We start from the raw sequence: 21,667 nt of genomic DNA on the forward strand, positions 1-21,667 counted from the left end.
TTTGGCAAATCCTTAAATTGGTGCTGCATCATTGCTTTTCTCTATCTCATAATCAATTATGTGAGTATAGAGAAAATTAGCTCACAGATAAAGCAGCCATAGCAGGTAAGGTATATGTACTAATATTGAGAGTAATTTTATTCCCTATTTTACATCTTCGAAGAGTATTTCTGTTTATTCTTTGGGTTAAGAAACAAGGCAACATCTCAGATCTATTTGATATGATTGTTGGTTCTTCTGACTTAATATCAGAAATGAGACATCCATGGAAATGAAGATAAAAATACTAGACGTCCATTGGGCATGACATCATAATAACACCGTGACATCATAAAGCTCCTTCAGCAGCTTGTGTTACACAGTCCTGAGTGCACTGTAACTATTGAATATCCAAGTCAGCAATGGCATCGAGGAAGGATCTCCACTTCTAAGGCTGCCATAATTGATAAGTGACTACTAACATTACTGAGTTATTTATCTGGTCAGTATACGTCCTTGTGCTCAAATAGATTATTATCTTGTTTTTATTTAATTTGCTCAATTTTAAGTTAGGTTTGCAATAGGCACTTGTGAAAATAGTTCCAAAAATGTAGAAATATTAACTGTTTACTTATTTAAATATGTGTTATTTCCAAATTTTGTTTGCAGAAAACAAATTCATCCCGTCATACTATACTATACAACCTATTGCTTACCTTTGAGGTGCTTTCTCTTCCCAGTGCTTGCAAAATATTCCAATTTTACTTTTCAGCATAGCTTTTCTATACTTAGTTTCCTTTCTTCCTATTTCATCATTTTCTTTCTTCTGTTTTCATTTCTGCCCACTATACCCTATTTTTTTTACCTCTACTTCCAAAGCTCAATGTTTCACAAGCTTTCTGCTCCCTTTGGCACTAATCTTACATGGGATTTCGACACAGCTACTTGTCTTGCTTTGCTCATTGTTGACCCTGCTCTATGAGATTTTACCTACGTATGTCTTTACCCATTCATATCACCCCTACAATTTCTTTTTCACAAATATCTGCTGATTCTTCCCTTACTGATGGAATCCACCTGGCAGCCTATTCCGAATCGCCATTCTCAATAAACCTTGCACACGGCGAAGACTAACAGGATCGAAAGGAGGACCGGGGGCCCTTTCTGAAGGACAGCTGACTTGGAGGAACACTGGAAAAGTTAAGCCATCATAAAAGCAAGATGCCAAGATTGGAAGTCAGGGGAATGAATCAGTCAACCATAGAGGCTGAACAACCGCATATCATACCTTTAGCACAACACTTTACAGTACCAGGGACCAGGGTTCAATTCCTCTGCTGCCTGTAAGGAGTTTGTACATTCTCCCCGTGACCGTATGGATTTCCTTCGGGTGCTCCAGTTTCCTCCCACAGTTCAAAGACATACCAGGTTGTAGGTTAATTGGTCATCGTAAATTGTCCCACGATTAGGGTGGGATCAAATTGGAGAATCGCTGGGCAGTGCAGCTTGGATGGCTGGAAAGGCCTATTCCACGCTGTATCCCAACAAACAAACAAACAAACAAACAAATAAATAAATAAATTCTAGATAGCGGTAGATCATAGCAGAGAAATGCGGCAGATGACTGCACCATTGCAACATCTAGAACAGAATCAGCATTCAGCTGCAGAGATCCCTCGCATATTATTTAAAACATTTAATGGGGATTGACAGTGCTCACAAACAAGAGTATCGATGGAAAAGAGTTCAGTTGAGGTTTTGGACCGACACCCTTCAGGACAATGCTTTGCCCACTCCATGAATTGCCATCGGTGAGCCTTGGGATTGATACTGAAGATCGAGCCCCAAAGGTCAAAGACTGAAGACAAGGCTGGTGGCTGACACCTTCGTTTGAGAGTCCACTGGAGAGGTCGGAGGACTGATATCTTCAAGTCCGCGAGCCCACTGTTGGACGGAGGCCCAGAGGTGGCCTGTCCTGACACTGGAGAACCATCTTTGTGTGTAAGTGGTGGACGGGTGGGAGGGACGAAAACGGCTTATTTGTTGTTGTTTTGTTGCCGCTGTTGCTTGTGTTCTGCTGAACATTGTGGGCGTGCTACGTTAGCTCTGGAATGTGCGGCAACACCTGTGGGCTGCCCGCCCGCACATCCTTAACACAAACAACACATTTCGCTCTCAGCTTAGATGTACATGTGATAAATAAATGAATTTGAATCTAAATTTTGCAATTTGTATACATGTATTCCTACCAATACTACAGATTAGACGACAGCGAGCTAATGACCACACTGCCATCAAAAATGTTTGCAGGGCCGACTGGGGGCGCAATGACATTGGTGCCGGAGCCGGGAGCGGAGGTTCCCGGGTTCGAAACCAGTCAGGTCCGCTCCCGAGTACGCTTTGCATCCGTGCCCGGTTGAGTGTCGAGATCGCAACTCTACCTCATAAAATAAAGGGAAAACACTGCGAAAATGGCTGTGTGAGGAGTGGTGCGCCACACAGTCTCTCTCTCTCTCTCGCTCCACGCCTTGTAAAAAGCCATGAAAAAGACATCATCACGGATGTGCGCACGCACATGCAGACGCACACGCACAGACTCGCACGCACGCAGGCACATGCCAAAAATAAAGTTTGCAGATGCATTAGTGCAATGTTAATATCTTTCTCCCAAGAGAAACCAAAGCCTCTTCAGGAATTGTAAGAATCATTTTACTACTATAGACAATTAAGCCATATTATAGAAGAGAAGCTAACAGAAGACGTGCTCTTAAAAAAAATCTTTGTAAAGTTACAAAGTTATAAAGTTAATACTGTATATCTATTCCAAAAGATTATGTATTGATGAGATAGAAATTGTACTTTATGATGAACAGTTAGGTTTACTGTAGTGCAGTTTATACCACAAGTTTACTAATAAGCAGAAGGACTCCACCCTACTTGGTACACCTGAAGATCACCAAACTAAATAGGGAGAAGATACTACTGACTAAAGATATGAGAAAGTGAGCACTAACTGTTCTGAGGATGATATTGAAACACATTGTCATCAATTTAGTACAGGATTAAGATTCACCTTTGTGGTTCCATACTGTCTAAAAGATCCATGGTAACACATACAAAATACTGGAGGAACTCAGCAGGTCAACATCCATGGAAAGGAATAAACAGTCGACGTTTGGGCCGAGACCCTTCATCAGGACTGGAAAGAAAGGGGGCAGAAGCCAGAATGAAAGATGCGGGGTGGGGGGAGGGGAAGGAACACAAATTAGGTGGTGATCGGTGAGGGGGAAAGAAGGTGAGTGGGGGAAGGGGAATCACAAAGGGAAAACTTAATCATTAACTTAACCGAGTTGCTTTTGATGATTTGGAGAAAAGAAAGTTATTGTGATCAGAAGGCAAAATGAAACTTCTCCTCCTCCCATTCCCCAATCCTGCTAGTGTGAAGGAAAATTCTCCATCCAGGTCATAACTTTACCTTTGGGAACGTGAACAAGATTAACACCTATTCAAGTGTAATTACGTAAGGATTTCGTTCATACATCACGTTTCTTTGTAGGCATTATAAATCAGCCTTCAGCCATCTAACATTGGGAATAGCCAGCTATTATCAATTATGTGGTATCCTCAAAAGAGCCCTGCAGTTATACCAAACAAAGCTATGTCCAAAATGATATACACTTCGATCAAAATTCCCATGGGCCCACACAGTTATATAGCATTTGAACAAGCTCAGTTTAGTCACTCACACTTCATTCTTCCATATGCAATAACCTCTGGCCCATTGCCATGATTTTACTGCGTGGGGAGGGAGTTAAATCTGTCCCCAATGTCAAAACGTTGGATGTGAACTTTCAAAGTTCAATCTAAATTTATTATCAAAGTACAGATATGTCACCATAAACAATCCCAAGATTAATTTTCTTGTGGGCATACTCAATAAATCCACAAAAGACCTCAACAATGTGGTGCGAAAGAGAACAAACTACGCAAATACTAAAAGAAATAATAATAATTTAATTAAATTAAGTTGTACCACATGTATTGTATATATCTGTTTTGCATGGACTAAAGTACCACTGCAATCTTATTGTCTTGAGCAACAACAATGTTCTATAATAATAATAATTAATAAATAAACAATTAATATCGAGAGCATGAGATGAAGAGTTGTTAAAGTTTTGAAGATAAAATGAGTAACCAAATTGGATATGTTTTGCAGAAGAGATCTTAAGTAAGGATCTAACATGCTATTTCCAGGACTTTGATCAGGATCAATCTATAAAAACAACGCACCATAAGCTCAGAGTTATTTATTATTATTCAAGATTCAAGTTTATTGGTTACATGTAGATTGAAACACACAGCGAAATGCGCTGTTTGCATCGACAACCAACACAACAAAGGATGCACCGGGGGCAGCCTGCAAGTGTCACCAGACTTTCTGCTGCTAACACAACAGGCCCACGATGCCCAGCAGAACAACACAAAACACAACAAGCAAGAAAACAAGCCTCGTTCTTACCTCCTGCACATGCACATACACAGCCCTTTAACCTCAGGCCAGGCTTCCAGGCCTCCAGCCCCCATCATGCACCATACACGCACTCGGGCCTGCAGATATTGGGCTTCAACCTCCCCAGTGGACTTGGCTCCGGCCAACGCGCCTCATCTTCCAGACTTCCGAGTCAACCCTCGGGCCTCATCTTCCGGACTTCTGAGTCGACCCTTGGCCCTCAATACACTGTGTAATGATTTGATCTGTACAAACAGTATGCCAGACAAGCCTGTCACTGTACATCAGTAGATGTGACAATAATAGCCCAATTCCCTTGTTGGTCAAATTAATCCATTTTTTCTGCAAGGTTTTTAAAATTCTAACTTTCAATTAACCTTTCGTGTCAGGAATCTGTGCTGTTGTGATTGGTGTGTTTCTGAATCTCTGCTCTCTGCTGACTCTGCAATAGAAGGGTGTGGAGGTAAAGGGGACAGGCTTGGGAATGGCTCCCGTCAGCCATGGTAGGTTAGATTCAGAGCTCCTCTGGACTAAAAGTTGACACAAACGTTAATTCCGTTTGAAAATGACCAAGTATTACAAGATTATTGTAATTTTGTGCTCTGTGTGGGGGGAGGGGAAGGCCTGTTGAGTACCGTACAATAGTTAGTGGTATTCTTGATAACTAGGTACGCCTCATAGTAAGTGAATTCTAAGACCCGCATAAGCTGTTCAATTGATGTATTAATTCAAAACAAGGCTGCTGTATCAGGAAAGGTACTGACCATTGATTGCCTATTTTTACACCGTACTAGGGGACTAGTACTTTATCATGTGAAATAAGAATTGACAATTCCTACTTAACCTTTAGGTTCTCCGGCCCCGGGTAGATGGAGGCGGCAGAGAAGATTGCTGCAATTTGACGCTTCTTTCCTTTTTAGCGAATAGACCACTTTCACGTTACAAGGGAGTCTGGGATAGGGTCGCCTCTTAAGTGAACTCTGAATTGTACTTCAGAGAGCAATGGGATCTTAAAAGGGCGAATTGGAGAGAGAGGGCGATAACATGTAGACTAAGCTGGCGGGGTGACACAGGATGAACAGGAAAATAACACGTCAGGCAGAAAATGCAGTAAATTTTTGTGTTTTCGCGGTGCACCTTAAACTGTGCGAAGGGGGATTAGAAATCCCACAAAACACACGGATCTTGATCTGCAGTGAATACTTCGAAGCTGCAATGAGATTGTTGCAAAATGCTTAAGAGTAGAGAGAGAGGATGGGGTACGTTTAATGTATGATTAAGTAGGATGGATGACGCACATTTACCCCTTTGCATCAATCATCTGATTGGAATCAAGTCATCTCTCATAGGCTGCAACCACCACAGCAGGCGTCAACATGGAGGAGCAAGATGGACCCCTGACTCGAGTAGGCGATGTTTTCAGGCTAGTTTCGTTTCCTGGAGATCTCCCAGCCCCCCAGCGCACAACCTCTGCACCAGCAGCTGACTCCGTTGCTAAGGGTCCGGGATGTTGCGGCGTCCCTGGCAACCGCCGGGTGCCCTGATCCACAGTGCACAGTTGCATTGAGATGCGCGCTGCGGAGCGCAGGCACTGGCGGCAGCGCAGCTCCGATACACGGGGACTGGGATAAACTAAAAATGCAGCAAAACGCGCCTGAGCTCGGGGGTTGCAAGAAGCCGTTGACTGCGAAGCGGTTCTCCGTGAGGCATAGCCACCCCCTTTTCTGTTTTCGTGGTTCACACAAATAACACACCCTGCTCCCCGCGATGGGTGCAATTCACCTCGGGCGTCCCATAGACCAGACCCGGCGGCGTTTTAATTGCAAGATGATATCTGTAACGTATGTCTTGGTTATTTCGAGAGCTTCATGATGGACCACTTTATGATGTCGCGTATGTCATAATGCGTCGTAAGAAAGTTTTATGATAACCGGTTATGTCATTACTATAATTGCATGCGCTCAAGGTCCGATGCACTAATCTTTTAGTTGGGGTTGACTAGATATTGCAATGCGCTTTGTGATTTGACGTAAATAGTTTTTTTTTGTTTTTTTTCTAAAAAGAAGTCAAGGTTTCGTTGCCTTAGGTTTCTGTTTAAATCAAAAAACAGTTTATTATAGTTCCAAGCTGATAGAAGCCCATTTGTTTTGTAGGCACTGTAGCCACCATGTACGGCAGGTGTTGTACAACAGATCTGGAAACCAGGTGCAGTAGTGTCAACTTGCCATGGAGACCAAGCACCTACTACAAGGTTGCAGATGCCAACACCACCCTTGCGCCCTACACTAAGAACCTGTGTGGGAGGCAGTATCCCGTGATGAGCTCGTATCCACCCATGACCTCTTGCTCGGGGGTGAGCGGAGGTCCCATCATTAACTGCCCCGTGCCTTCGTACCCTGTGATGCATTCGTGCCCGGCGATCACTCCACGACCGCCGACAAACTGCCCGGTGGTGAATCCGTGCTCTGTAATCGACCCGTGCCCCTCGATGGACCCTTGCTCCCCGGGAAGCTCCAATCGCATAGCCCTTTTCAGCAGGTACACCCCTGGAGAGTGGGTGGAGGCCAACCACAACAACTACAAACAATCCGATTGTTCCAGGCACAATGCCGAGAAGCTCAGAGAGGATACCTCGCGACTCATCCAGGACAAAGCCCAGCTGACCAGGAAAATACAGAATGACACCAGCGCCAACATTGGCCAAAGGGTGGAGGACATCAGCTTCTGGAAGTCGGAGCTCGACCATGATCTTGACCAAATGATCATGGAGATTCATGCTCTGGGTCAAGTGAAGAGGAGAGTGGAGAAAGCACTGGAGGAGACAGATTCGCACCTCCAGGTCAGACAATTAACTATGTCCATTGCTGAAAAGAGTGGAAAATACATAATAATTCTTAATTACTCACTATAAATATTTTTATCTGCTAATAAATTTCAGCACATGATCATTTATGGCAGTTTTGAAACTGAGATAATTAAAATAGATTTTGTAGAATGTTTACAAACCTAGTTTTCTGAAGCCATATCTCAAATTTAAAAAAAATACTGATTGGAGTGATTAGACGTAGAATAATAGAGCACAGAAACCGGTTGTTTGGTCTGTAAGATAAATTTATATCTTTCACCTATTGATTTAAAATGCTGGGATTTTGTTTCCTAGTTAGTGAATCACATGAACATCCCCTCTTGATTACCCAGCTGCTCATTATACCATGGATAACTTGATTTTTTTTTGACTGACTATTCTAATTCATCTGATTCAATTAGAGGGTGTTTTGGAATGCACATTTTTATGTATTTCCAGAATAAAAGAAAACGATTGAACTTTTTTTCACATGCATATTTTAAATTACATATGCCCATAAATATTAATTACATATTTTAAGCAAAGTCCTGCTTATTGTCTGATGGAAGGAACTAAGCCAACCATAATTAAAGGAATAATAATGCAACTGTGATATCCAATCACATGAGATCTGTTGTTTGAAATGCAATGACGTTTTGACCCTTGGTCGGTAAAAGAGAACATTATTTAGCTCTGAGTTATTTGAATTCACAGTTTTTTTTACTGTCACTGGCAAGCCCAATATCTATTGCCCACCCCTAAGTGCTCTTGATCTTCCCTCTTCACCCACAGCTATTCTCAGGTGGGGGTAGTTCCATGGCACTTTTAAGTATGTTAGAGTCCATTATTAAGGATGGGATTTCGGGGTACTTGAAGGCACAAGATAAAATATGCTGAAGTCAATATGGTTTCCTTAAGGGGAAATCTTGTCTGACAAATCTTTGGAATTGTTTGAGGAAATAACAGGCAGGATAGGCAAAGGAGAGTCAGTGGATGTTTACATAGATTTGCAGAAGGCCTTTGACAAGATGCCACACTTAAGGCTGGTAAACAAGGTAAGAGCCCATGGTATTATAGGAGAGATATTGGCATGGGCAGAAGATTGTCTAATGGCAGGAGACAAAGAGTGGGAATAAAGGAGGCCCTTTTTGGTTGGCTGACAGTGACTAGTGGTGTTCTGCAGGATTGGTATTGACACCACTTCTTTTCATGTGATATGTCAATGATTTGGATATTGGAATTGATGACTTTGTGGCTAAGTTTGTGGACAATGTAAATGTAGGTGGAACAGCTTTGATTGGCTTTGACAAATCTAAGAAAGGGTGTGCTGGCATTGGAAAAGGTCCAGAGGAAGTTCACGAGAATGATTTTGGAAATGAAAGAGTTAACGTATAAGGAGCATTTGATGGCTCTGGGTTTGTACTCGCTGGAGTTTAGAAGAATGAGGGGGGATTCACATTGAAACTTATCTAATATTGTAAGGCCTCGGTAGAGTGGATGTAGAGAGGATGTTTCCAATAGTGAGGGAGTCTAGGACCAGAGGGCACAGCCTCAGAATACAAGGACCTTTCTTTAGAACAGAGAAGAGGAGGAGTTTCTTTAGCCAGATGGTGGTGAATCTGTGGAATTCATTGCCACAGACAGCTGCGGAGGCCAAATCATTGGGAATATTTAAAGCAGAGGTTGATGGGTTGTTAGTAAGAGTGTCAAAGGTTAAGGGGAGAAGGCAGGAGAATGGTGTTGAAAAGGACAATAAATCAGGCATGCTGGAATGCTGGAGCAGACTCTCTGGCCGAGTGGCATAATTCTGCTCCTATGTCTGAATAATATGTCATTCCAGAACCTTGAATCCACTTTTTGTGCTTACCTATTAAATATTCTTCTAAATGGTCCTGCAAGCCATTTGGTTTTCACCACTACCTTCTGAAGGAGCAGTTAAGGATGGGCAATAAATACTGGCTTACCAGTACTGCCTAGATCCCTCAACCCCACCAAAAACTTAAAAATCTCAATCCCAGGGCATAATTTGTAGGAGTTCTAGATCATTGTCCAAGGACCCAGTCAAATGCTTCTACTATGACCTTCTGGTGTGAAGACTACTACTACGTCGACTCAGGCCTAGGGGAGCTGGTGTCGGGCGTGATGACGGACTCTCCACTTCTCCCTCTCCCTCATCAGTATGTTCAGTTCATCTTCATTAGCCGTGCCGCTGTCTTCTAGGAGCGTGTTGACCGTAGTCTTGGGAGGGCGCCCAGGGTTCATCTTCCCGTGCTTGGGCTCCCGTATGATGACTAGGCTGGCAGGTAGCTCGGGGTGGCGTAGACATTGCCCTGCTAGTTGCAGTCTTCTCACCTCGATTTTAGTGGTGGGCATCGGTAGGTCGTCATAGAGCTCGACGTTCGTCATATGCTGTTGCCAGCTCACGTCAAGAGCCATCCGGAAGACAATGGGCTTTAACAAGTAAGGAAAGAATGGTGGAGTGTGCAGGGAAAGAAGGGAGAGAGAGTAATTGATAAAGGGCTGATGGTGAAGGGTATAGACAAAGAGATAGGGCACATTCTTCCCTTTGCTGTTGGGCAGTGGGTTAGGGATGACAAATGGTGATGTGAGGAAGACATAGTCTCAGAATAGAGGGATATCCATTTAAAACAGAGATGAGGGGGAATTTCTTCAGCCAGAGAGTGGTGAATCTGTGAAATTTCTTGCCACATGCAGCAGTGGAAGCCAAGTCATTGGGTATATTTAAGGCAGAGGTAGACAGATTCTTGATTAGTCAAGGCATGAAGGGATACGGGGAGAAGGCAGAAGATTGGGACTGAGAGGGAAGTGGATCAGCCATGGTGAAATGGCGGAGAAGACTGAGTGAGCCAAGAGGCCTGATTCTGCTCCTATATCTTATATGCAAGAATATTCCGAACATGTTAAGAGAATAATTGGCGTGCATCCATGGAAGGTTGTCAAACATTGGAAGTTAACTCTAAGAAAAATAAATGATAATGAAATGATGTGTAAAACCCACTAGTGCTTACCAACAACTTGCAAGGGATGTAAATAGCTGCTGAGCCTGGGCAAGCCTTGGTAGCAGTCATTAACATACTAATTAAGCCAAAAAATGGAGAAGTAGCAAAATGAGTTTGTCCACACTAATTTAACTTAGAAAAATGTAATTGGCTATCAGTTTCTGAAATGCATTAAATTAGCAGTACTTAATGAGCTATTACAAAAGTTAGCTTCATTTCTGTAATAAATAAATCAAGCACACAATTATACTTCCCTTCATAAATTCTGTCTCTTTTTTTGGCCAGGTTTTAATCTTGTTATCTGTTTTAACTTTTTTCCTGTCTAAAAGTGCTAAATTCTAGACCCATTCCAGTGACCCTGCAATGTGGTGGAGGGAAGATAAAACACTCCAAGGAATATAGATCATCCCATTGATCACGTCAGAGATCATTACTTAAAGTCAGAGCTTATCCCTTCTTCCTGCCCTGTGGCGCTGGTGCACCAATCCTGTATTAATCAGCACGTTGTCAGAGAGGAAATGGGACAATTGGTCAAAGTCTACAGTTTTTAATATAAAACAAAAACAGTGGAGTGGAAAAGCTCAGCAGAAATCCAAAGAAGGGTTTCTGACCCACAACAATAACCATTTCTCTTACTCAACCTACTGTTCCCCCCCGCATTTTTTTAAATTTCATATTTCCAGTATCTACAGTTGTCTTGATTTTTCACCCATGCTTTGTAAACAATGTTATTTATTTATTTATCCATTCATCCATCTATTATTTTATTTGTTCATTCTTTCATCCATTTATTTATTTATCTATTGATCTATTTATCTACTTTATCTATCAATTTATTTATGAAATTGACATTGCATTGATCTTGCATCAGATAATAAAGAACTCTTTATTATCAGAATTAGCATAAGCTTCAAGCCAGAATTAGCACTGAAATACCATAAATAATGACAGACTGATATTGGAATTTCTCATCTCAGCTGTAGAGGTACCCACCTCCTTGGAACTTGTACAATTAAGACATTGGTCAGACCGCACTTGGAGTATGGTGAGCAGTTATGGGTCCTTTATCTAAGAAGGTATTGGAGAGGATCCAGACGAGGTTCAGAGGAATGATCCTGAGTGTGAAAGGTTAACATATAAGGAACGCTTGATGGCTCTGGGACTGTATGTGCTGGAGTTCAGAAGAGTCGGGGAGAGGGGGAATCTCACTAAAACCTATCGAATGTTGAAGGGCCCAGATAGAGTGGATGTGGAGAGCTTGTTTCCTATATAGTGAGGGACTTTAGGACCAGAGAGCATGGCCTCCAGAACACAAGGACATCCCTTCAGAAACTGAGATGAGAAGGAATTTTTTTTGGCAAGATGGTGAAGCATCCGTGGAATTTATTGCTATGGATGACACTGGGTATATTTAAAACAGAGGTTGACAGGTTTTTATTTGTCAGGGCGTCAAATGTTACAGAAAGAAGGCAGGAGGATGGGGTTGAGAGGGATAATAAACCAGCCATGATGGAATGGGGTAGCAGAATCCTTGGGCCGAATCGCCCAATTCTTCTCCTATGTCTTGAGGTCTTATGGTCCATTAATACACTATGTGGGATTAGAGATATCTTGGTTCATGGGAAATTCTTGAGAACTGCTCATTTATCAGAAAACCACAGATGCATTAATGTTAGTAGATGGACATATTTTCAGGGAGAAGGGATGTTGGTGAATACTCTTAGCTTGTTAAACTACTGCATGTGTGTTTTTCACTTGTTTGAACAGTTTTTCTTTGAATAGTTTTAATTTTCTCAAAACTTTTCATCCAGTAATTGGAAAGTTAGAAACCATTATTTCATCAGTCAATGCCATCAGTCCTAATGAAGGGTTTCAGCCTGAAACGTTGACTGTTCCTTTCCTTCCGTAGATGCTGCCTGACCTGTGTTTCTCCAGCATTTTTTGTGTGTTGCTCTGAATTTCCAGCATCCATAGTTTCTTTTGTTCAAAAGTTCAAAGTAAATTTATTATCAAAATACTTAAATGTCACCATATACAACCCTGAGATTTTTTTTCTTCTGACAGGCATACTCAATAAATCCATGATAGAATAGTAACCATAATAGACTCACTGAAAGACCACACCAACCTGAGCATTCAACCAGTTTGCAAAAGACAACAAACTACAAATACAAAAACAAAAAGAAATAGGAATAAATATTGATAATATGAGATGAAGAGTCCTTGAAAGTGAGTCCATAGGTTGAGGGAACATTTCAAGGATGGGGCGAGTGAAGTTGTCATTGAACCTTTGTTTTTTTAACCACAAGTGCCAGTTGAGAGAGGACCATTAATAATTAAAATGAGGAAGCAAATTTAGTCATATGGCTTCCTTCTAAAGTGAAATTCAGATGGTAAAATATTTGCAAGAACTGTGTTGAGTGATAATTGACCTAAAGTTCTCTCACAATACAATGTTTAAGTGTGTTGTGTATCTGGAATTTCAATTTTAAAAAACGAAGATCAGTAAGTGCAATTGGGAGTTTCTCTAAGGTCACAAACTTGTGGTGAGGCAGCTGGGTTTTCACCATGAATGCTTGGGCACCTTTTCTTTAATTCATGTCTGAGAAGGTGCATGGCTGTGGAGACTAACTGAGAGTCCATGTGGGAGGATTTCTTTAGATAAGAAACTTAATCCTCCTGATAACTCTGCCTTAGCCATCACTCTCATGGCTCTAATTCTCAGGTAGGTGTGCCCCTACCTTATCTTTGAGGCCCTGATTACTCTTTTCCTTTTCTTCCCTTGGGTAATGGCTCTGCTGTGCAATTTGCACATCGTGTAAGTTCACTAATGTTAGCTCTGTGCATCTCTTCATACATGCTGACTGACTGGCTAAGCAATTGCAACCCTTCTGTTTTACCTCAGCAACGAATAATCAGCATTTTGACAGATTGTAATTTTATCCGGCAGTGGTGTTCATTGATAACCTCTGATAATTCTAGAATTTTTGCCTGAGACTCAGTTTTGCAGAGATCAAAGTTTAATATTTTGATTTCTCTGAATCGTCTGTTGTTTTGTTAGCTTTTATTTTTTTTTCTTTGAATGTTTTCTGTCGGGCCTGGTTTAATTTCTCCTCTGAAAGCTGACAATATTCCTTCATTTTTGCACTAAAGTACCATTGGAAGTTGTGCTCAAGTCTCCAGAGTGGGGCTTGAACCAATGACCTAAGAATGCCTTTTTCTCAAGGTAGACACATGCATTTTTAGATCTTTTATGATGTTGCTCAAAGCATACAAAAAATGTAAGGGTTAAGTAAACATTTGCTTTTCTGGTGGACTAAAATTACAAAGTGAGATTTCTGTTTTAACTTATGTATCCATCTCTGCCCCTGCATTAAATATAGGCAACATGTGTCTTTGAGCTACTCCCCTTCTGAATTTGGTTCAATTTAAGTCAATGGATTACTACATGATATATTTAGTGAAACTAACAGAGGAGTAATTGATATGCCAATGGTTTCAACTGTGTATTATTTTCCATAAAATATGCAGTTACGTAGTAATTTTCAGAACATCTCGAAGTACTTCACAGCCAATAAAGCACTTCTGTATACGCCTGTGCACTGTTTTCCCAACTTGTTTCTCATTAAACTGCCAGTTGGGCAGCTGTAATTGATGGGAGTGTAACTAATGATGTGCTTACTATTCCGATCTACATTCTCCTGGGATATTGACTTATCCTGACTGAACAAGGATGTCCCTTTAGAAGGGAGATGAGCGGGAATTTCTTTAGCCAGAGGACGATGAATCCGTGGACTTCGTTGCCACGGCCGGCTGTGGAGGCCAAATCATTGGGTGTATTTAAAGAGGAAGTAGATAGGTTTTTGATTAGTCAGGATATCAAAGATTACAGGGAGAAGGCAGGGGAATGGGGTTGAGAGGGATAATAATCATCCATAACAGAATGATGGAGCAGACTCCATAGACTAAAGGAGCTAATTCTGCTCCTATGTCTTGTGAGGCCACCGTTGGTTAGGGTCGACCATGGATGTTGTCTCCTAGCTGCCGAGATATACAAGCCAGGGCAGTACAATATGGAGAGCAAGCTGTTGCCTATGTAGCAAGCTCCCCCTCTCCACTCATCTGATGAACCCAAAGGAACAGCAGAGACCAATACAGCTTGGAACCAGCAGTGTCGCACGAGTTGCCAGTCAGTGTTGAGTGGGTAAAGCTAAAAGGCAGTGGAGGTTTGAGATCAGAGTTTCCCTTCTCGAGGAGCTGCCATTCACGGCTGAACAGTTCCATCTGCCTGAAGCAACTCATTTTAAGGTGCCAGTAACCTGCCTTTGCCCCTTCTTCTTCAGTAGAACGGTTTCACTGGGCTCGGCAAGTAAGCCGCACGTGAAGGCCAGGAGCTGGACTTGGTTAGAGGCTATTTGAGGCAAACACCATTGCGAGCGTTTAATAGGTAGTTGGAGCTTATCTCTAGTACCACGCCTGGCTATAACAACCTTAAAGAACTGGTCTAAACCTATCATGCTTAACATAAGTTATACAAGTTTACAGAAAGTCCATAACAAAGTTCCATGAGTTTAATACAAAAACACAAGGATATTCTTTATTTCAGATGGTTCAAGAATGTTTGTACCACCGTGAAAAGAGGATGGGCATTGACTTGGTTCATGATGAAGTGGAGACACAGCTACTTGAGGTGAGTTAATCCGTGCCATTGGGCATGAAAACACGATGAATTTAGGATGGACTGTGTTTAGTGGCCATTGACCACTGCAGCTGGTACCTGCAGTACATTTCACCAGTTGCTGAAAAACATTGTCCCCATGATTCTACTGAGCAACAACAGCTCGCACATTGGTTCACACTGCAAGGCTTTGCCAGTCGAGCCTGTTACAGTCTGTATTAGACTGCAGGCTTGGGAGATGGTGAACTCTGAAACCCGAAGTGAATGTCTTCCTTTGTGAATAGTGATCTACCCAAAGATTACTATAGTGCAGGGTGATAATGAATGGTTGGTGCCGACTTGTGGCACACTCCCACAGTTGAAAGGTCAGAGTGAAGTATACCATCTCAGAAGCCTGGATATTACTGCCTATATAATCCCTCAAAATTGAATGTTGCATATTGCTTTTCAATGGTGGAATCTACTTGAAATACCTGAGGGACTATCAGAATCCATTTGTGCTTGTATTGGGATCATGTAGCCCAGCAGTATTCACTAATCAGTGCAAATATATCAGCAAATGTGCCTTTTTTTCCCTGTGCTAACATTTAGGCTGATACCAGCAGAGTGTTTGCGAAACAGACTGAATCCCCTCACACGTATGAAGTGAAAAGCTGCTTAGACGAAGTGTTGTAACTTTTAACTTTCTGTTACTCGGAGGAGGCCACACTGATGCCCCATTAGAAATTCTTTTCTTGAATACACACAAAAAATACAGCAGGAACTCAGCAAGTCAGGCAGTATCTATGGAGGGGAATAAACAGTCGACTTTATGGACCAAGACCCTTCACCAGGACCTGATGAGTCCCGATGAAGGGTCTTGGCCCGAAATATCAACTGTTTATTCTCCTCCATTGATGCTGCCTGACCTGCTGAGTTCTTTCAGCATCTTGCTCAAGATTTCTGGCACCCCCAGAATCTCTTGTCTTTAGTCTTTTCTTAAAATCGTTTTTGAGGTTTTGCTAGCAATTTTGAAAGCTGGCTTTAGAGAAACTCAAATTGAATGAGGTACTCTAAAATTAACTTCATGATCTGATTGTAAAACCAGTACAAAGCCATGGGTAATGGCCTTGAAATATGTGGACCAGTGCATTCTGAGCTTTGAATATGTTGGTGTTCTACATCAATAACAAATATTAAAGTCAAATTCCTGAGTAGAATGCCGAGGGAACAACCAGTGAACCCATTTCTGGGATGATGAAGTGCTAAGATTGTTACCGTGAGTGATTAAATGCTGGGCTCAAGATGGCTAAAGGAGGCTATTACAAGGCTCTCCTTCACTGGGGAACTTGGGGCTCCCTTTCCAAAAACAAAATATTGCAGAAGCTAGAAATCTGAAATAAAATGAGGCTGGTGAAATACTCAGCACGTTAAATGGCATTTGTGGTGAGAGAAGTAGAGTCATGTTGCATCAGAAAAGAAATATTATAACCTCAAATATTAAACATTCTCCACAAATGCCACCTGAACAGTTGAGTTGTTTGAACATCACATCCATTTCAAGGGTTTTATTGCTTTTTCTTAACACTATCTCCCAGATTGGAAGTGTGATAGGAGGGAGGGAATGCCAGTGGATTCACAGGCTCTAATAGCCTAGGTCCTTTGTGCATTCTATCAGGAAATAGCAAAAATTCCTTATTTGCTGAGACCTATTTTTCCCATTCTTGGGGTCGGTGCCCACTTTTTAAGGGGCAGAAATAAAACAGCATTTATGACGTTTTTGTCAGCTCTTTAGGCATCCAGCTTATTTCCTGGTTCAGACCCTTCACACTGAAGTCCACTGCATGGAAACCCAAATTTCCTCATGCATTTGAATCCAAGCTTCCATCATTTGGGACATTTTACAGGAAATCCAAGGGACAAGCCTCTCAAGAGACTGGAAGAGCTCTCTGGACCAGATGAGTTTCTGATGTAGGCTGGAGCTTGATGTATCTAAAGGTCCTTCACCTTCCTCTTGCTGCCATCTTGCTGGGGGTGCTATGAGTGTTATAATCACCAGCATTAGAATGCACTTCTAGCTTTGTCTTGTTATTTGTTAAAAGGAAATGAGAATTATCAAGTGCATTCAAGAAAGATTGAAACGAGGCATAGAGAGAGCCACTGAGCAACTTTCGTAAGTAATTTTTAAATTTGCTATAGTGCAAGAATTTTCAATGAAATTTTATCAGATGTAATCACTTGTATGTTTAGGCCTAGCAAACTCTGTATATGTATTGGAAAATCCATTCATATATAATTAAAACAAAAAACTTATTTTATTGTATAGTTGCCTTTCTACCTAATCTTCCTTAATGTGATGGTCTTTCCTATAATTTCCTGATATCCGTTAACTGTAGATGTGGAAGGGACCAGTCTTAATTGTTGAGTTCATACCAGTTTTCAGTGCAACACCACTTGCCCAGTCAACATGCTGCAATCCAGTATCACACAGGTAACAATACAGTTGCCTTCCTTTATTCTTCCACCAGCCACATATATGGTGGGGGTGAAGCAATAAATAGCAGTCATTTCACAGACCGACCCACACATTTTTGGCATGTGCGAGGAAACTAGAGCATCCTGGGATCTTAGAGCCATACAGCACAGAAACAGGTCTTTCTGCCCACAATGTTCATGCTGATCAAGCACCTATCTACACTAATCCCATTTACCCACATTTAGTCTGGGGTATTTTGTGCCTTGACAAGTCACAGGCTTGTTGGACTTGCTCTTGTGAGGATTTGGTGGCTCTGGGTCTGTACTCACTGGAGTTTAGAAGAATGAAGTCGGTGGGGGGGGGTCCTATTGAAAGCTGTTGAATATAGAGTGGACATGGAGAGATGTTTCCAATAGTGAGGGAGTCTAGGACCCAGAGGGCAGAGCCTCAGAATACAAGGGCATTCCTTTAGAACAGAGATGAGGTAGAACTTTAAGAGTTTTAAGGTGCTTGGAAGTAGGTACAGAGGAGATGTCAGGGGTAAGTTTTTTACACAGAGAGTGGTGAGTGCGTGGAATGGGCTGCCAGCGACAGTGGTGGAGGTGGATATGATAGAGACTTTTAAGAGACTCCTGGCCAGGTACGTGGAGCTCAGAAAAATAGAGGGCTATGGATAACCCTAGGTAATTTCTAAGGTAAGAACATGCTCGGCACAGATTTGTGGGCCGAAGGGCCTGTATTGTACTGTAGGTTTTCTATGTTTCTTTAGCCAAAGTGTGGTTAATCTGTGGAATTCATTGCCACAGACAGCTGGGAAGGACAAGTTGATAGATATATTTAAAGTGAAAGTTTTATAGGTTCTTGATTAGTAAATGTGTCAAAGATTATTGGAGAATGGAGAATAGGTGTGTGAGGGATAATAAATCATCCATGATGGAGTAAATTGTTGGGCCAAATGGCGTAATCTGGCCCTACCTACTGCACCACAATTCCAGTGCCACTGGTGACGGGGACTTGAGTGACCCTCCAAGCCCTCCACTGTGGTGACCCAGTCAGAAGCAACTCGAATCCCCTCCCTGTTGTTACCAGCTGGGCAACTGGCTAACCTCAATTGTGGAGTATGTGGTAGCACACCTAGCCCTATTGAGCCCTTTTCATACCACTAAGGCGTTAGGCTAGCTTCTTCGGACCATTAATTAGTTAACAGGCCTTTCTGTCCATTGTGTCCATGCTGACCATCAAGTAACTATCTAAATCAAAACCATTACTAGCATTTAGACCATAAGACCATAAAACATAGGAGCAGAATGAGGCCATTCAGCTCATCGAGTCGGCTCCACCATTTCATTATGGCTGATCCTGGATCCCACTGAAGCCCACATACCTGCCTTCTCGCCATATCCTTTGACTTGACTGATCAAGAAACGATCAATTTCTGTCTTAAGTATACTCACGGACTTGGCCTCCACCACAGTCTGTGGCAGAGCATTCCACAGATTCACTACTCTTTGGCTAAAAAAAGTCCCTTCTTACCTCTGTTCTAAAAGGTTGCCCCTCAATTTTGAGGCTGTGCCCTCTAGTTCTGGATATCACCACCATAAGAAACATCTTTTCCACATCCACCCTATTTAGTCCTTTCAACATTCGGGAGGTTTCAATGAGATCCCACACATTCTTCTAAACTCCAGTGACTACAGGCTAAACACTCCTCATATGTTAACCCCTTCATTTCCAGAATCATCCTTGTGAACCTCCTCTAGACTCTCTCCAATGATTCACATCCTTTCTGAGATAAGGGGTCCAAAACTGTTGTCAATACAAATACTGTGGACATTTGGTCCATAGTTATTTATTTATTGAGATACAGCATGGAATAGGCCTTTCTGGCCCATCAAGCCACGCTGCCCAGCAACCCTCGATTTAACCCTTGCCTAACCACAGGATAATTTACAATGACCGATCAACCTACTAACAGGTAGGCCTTTGGACTGTGGGAGGAAACTGGAGCACCCAGAGGAAACCCACATGGTCACGGGGAGAATGTAGAAGCTCCTTACAGACAGCAGTGGGAATTGAACCTGGAATGCTGGTACTGCAAAGTGTTGTAAAGTACCTCGTGAGCATGAGAACAGAAATGGCATTCAGTGAGTTCAGGATGTTTCCTGTCATGTACAAACGATAGAAATAAAAAAAAGTAGTGAGGTACTGTTCATGGGTTCAGTATTCATTCAGAAATCGGATGGCAAAGGGGAAGAAGCTGTTTCTGAATTGTTGAGTTCGTGCTTTCAGGCTTCTGTACCTTCTTCCTGATGGTAGCAATGGGAAAGAGAGCATGTCCCAGATGATGGGGGTCCTTAATGATGGAAGCTGCCTTTTTGATGCATTGCCCCTGGATACTACAGAGGCTAGTGCCCGTGATGGAGCCGACTAAGTTTACAACTTACTTCAATCCTGTGCAGTAGCCTTCCCCACACCCCCCATACCAGACAGTGATGCTGCCAATTAGAATGCTCTCCATGGTACATCTGTAGAAATTATTGAATGTATTAGGTGACATACCAAATCTCCTCAAACTCCTAATGAAATACAGCCATTGTCATGCCTTCTTTGAGGCTGCATTGGTATGTTGAGTCCAGGTGAGATCTCCTGGTGAGCAAAGGGAAAAAATGCAGCTGAGTTTGCCACGAGTTTTTCGAATAGTGGAGCAGACCTGTGGTGCAAAGTGTCCCATTCCAGTTTACTTTGGCGTGTGTTTGTTCTTAAAACAAGATTTGATTTTAAAAGTGCAATGGTATTGCATACAGCATAGCCACCTGCCTAATTAACACTATTCTAATATGTTTTTTTATATAAAAGGTATGCTTATCTGTAGCAAAACTGAGGAATATAAGGAATGGAACTAATGAGGATTCAGTGCTATTTGGAATACAAATAATCCACAGTTAAGAACTCTTGAAGTGATATATCAGTAAGGACATCTGGTCAAAGTTGGAAAATGTAGCAAGTCATTCAGTAAATAGTCTGAAAGTTGTTTACAGTACCTTGAAACGGAGAGATCTGGGAACTTACTTGTCGGGTTTCAGGAAAGCAAACCTCCAGTTGACTTGGGTCAGCTTGTTGATGAATGTTCTTCCATCCCTGGAGCCCGGTAAATAACTTGCAGCCGTCACAATTGGCAACGCACTTATGTGTCCACTGATTCCCTCCTGTACCAATGGAATTAATGAGCATGTATTTCAATTAAATTAAACCACCAGAAAAAGCTGCATTTGACACCTTGTTTATCAACAGTATTTAATTTGGAAGGATTAATTAGTTGATGTGATGTGTGTCATTAGCAGATGCACCCAGGGCTGATTTTTTGCTATCATTTTAGTTGGCCACATTCATTGCTTTATTTCTTGCTGTAGATCAGCAGAAGTTTGGAGAACACCAAAGGTCCGCGTGGACAAGGTGCCGGAGGTTCCAGGCGGGACCAGAGAGCGAACATTGCATTGTGCGCTACGTTATCATTTGAACGGCCCGATTCTCTTGTGCAGACCCTCACATTTAGAACCTATGATAACATCTTGATATTGTTGGTTCAGTACCACACTTTAGTTGAACCGTGTGATTCTTGTGGTTGTGCACAGAATGGAGTATTTATTTTACCTTTTGCTTTTGCCTTATACCTTAGCAATCACTGGTAAACTAAAACCCACAATCAGATAAATATTATGTTCATTATTGGCTAGCAATCTTTCTAATTTTTTTTTATTTTGACTAACACAGAGGTTATAGTACATTGTGAATGAGGAGAGTTTCATTATCGTAGAACACATGGTTTTTGCAACTTTTGGCTGAGAATATTAAATACTGAGCTTTAATCATATCCAGGCTAGTCCCACATGTCAAGGCCGTGCTCAGTATTTTCTTTACATTTTTTTTTCTGCCCATATCTTGCAATAGTTACTGTTCTTTATTGCAGCTAGTTTTCCGAGCACATGCACCCTTCATTTTCTCATCTTTCCTTAAGTTAATATGGAAAGTCCTGGACCCACCACAATTTGCCTATCGCCACAGTGGGTCTCTGGCAGACTCAATCTCAGTGGCTCTTCACATGGCCTTAGATCACCTGGATGATACGAACACCTATGTCGGGATGCTTTTCGCGGGCTATAGCTCAGCATTTAACACC

General features: G+C 42.0%; 1 protein-coding gene across 3 annotated transcripts in view; it reads left to right on the top strand.

Moving 5' to 3' along the window:
* LOC140203477 (tektin-3-like) overlaps positions 1-21,667 on the top strand; it is a 75,290-nt gene that overhangs the window by 3,135 nt on the left and 50,488 nt on the right. The window contains exons 1-4 of one of the 3 annotated variants that reach the window (XM_072269549.1): positions 6,208-6,333; positions 6,646-7,331; positions 14,964-15,047; positions 17,117-17,187. In XM_072269549.1, coding sequence (XP_072125650.1) covers positions 6,660-7,331; positions 14,964-15,047; positions 17,117-17,187 — 827 coding nt within the window. In that variant the 5' untranslated portion in view covers positions 6,208-6,333; positions 6,646-6,659. Of the gene's footprint in view, positions 1-6,207; positions 6,386-6,645; positions 7,332-14,963; positions 15,048-17,116; positions 17,188-21,667 lie in introns of those variants that run through there. The other 2 variants (XM_072269546.1, XM_072269548.1) reach the window with 2 other exon arrangements.

Source organism: Mobula birostris, chromosome 9 (genome assembly GCF_030028105.1).
Source record: "Mobula birostris isolate sMobBir1 chromosome 9, sMobBir1.hap1, whole genome shotgun sequence".
Classification (NCBI taxonomy): domain Eukaryota; kingdom Metazoa; phylum Chordata; class Chondrichthyes; order Myliobatiformes; family Myliobatidae; genus Mobula; species Mobula birostris.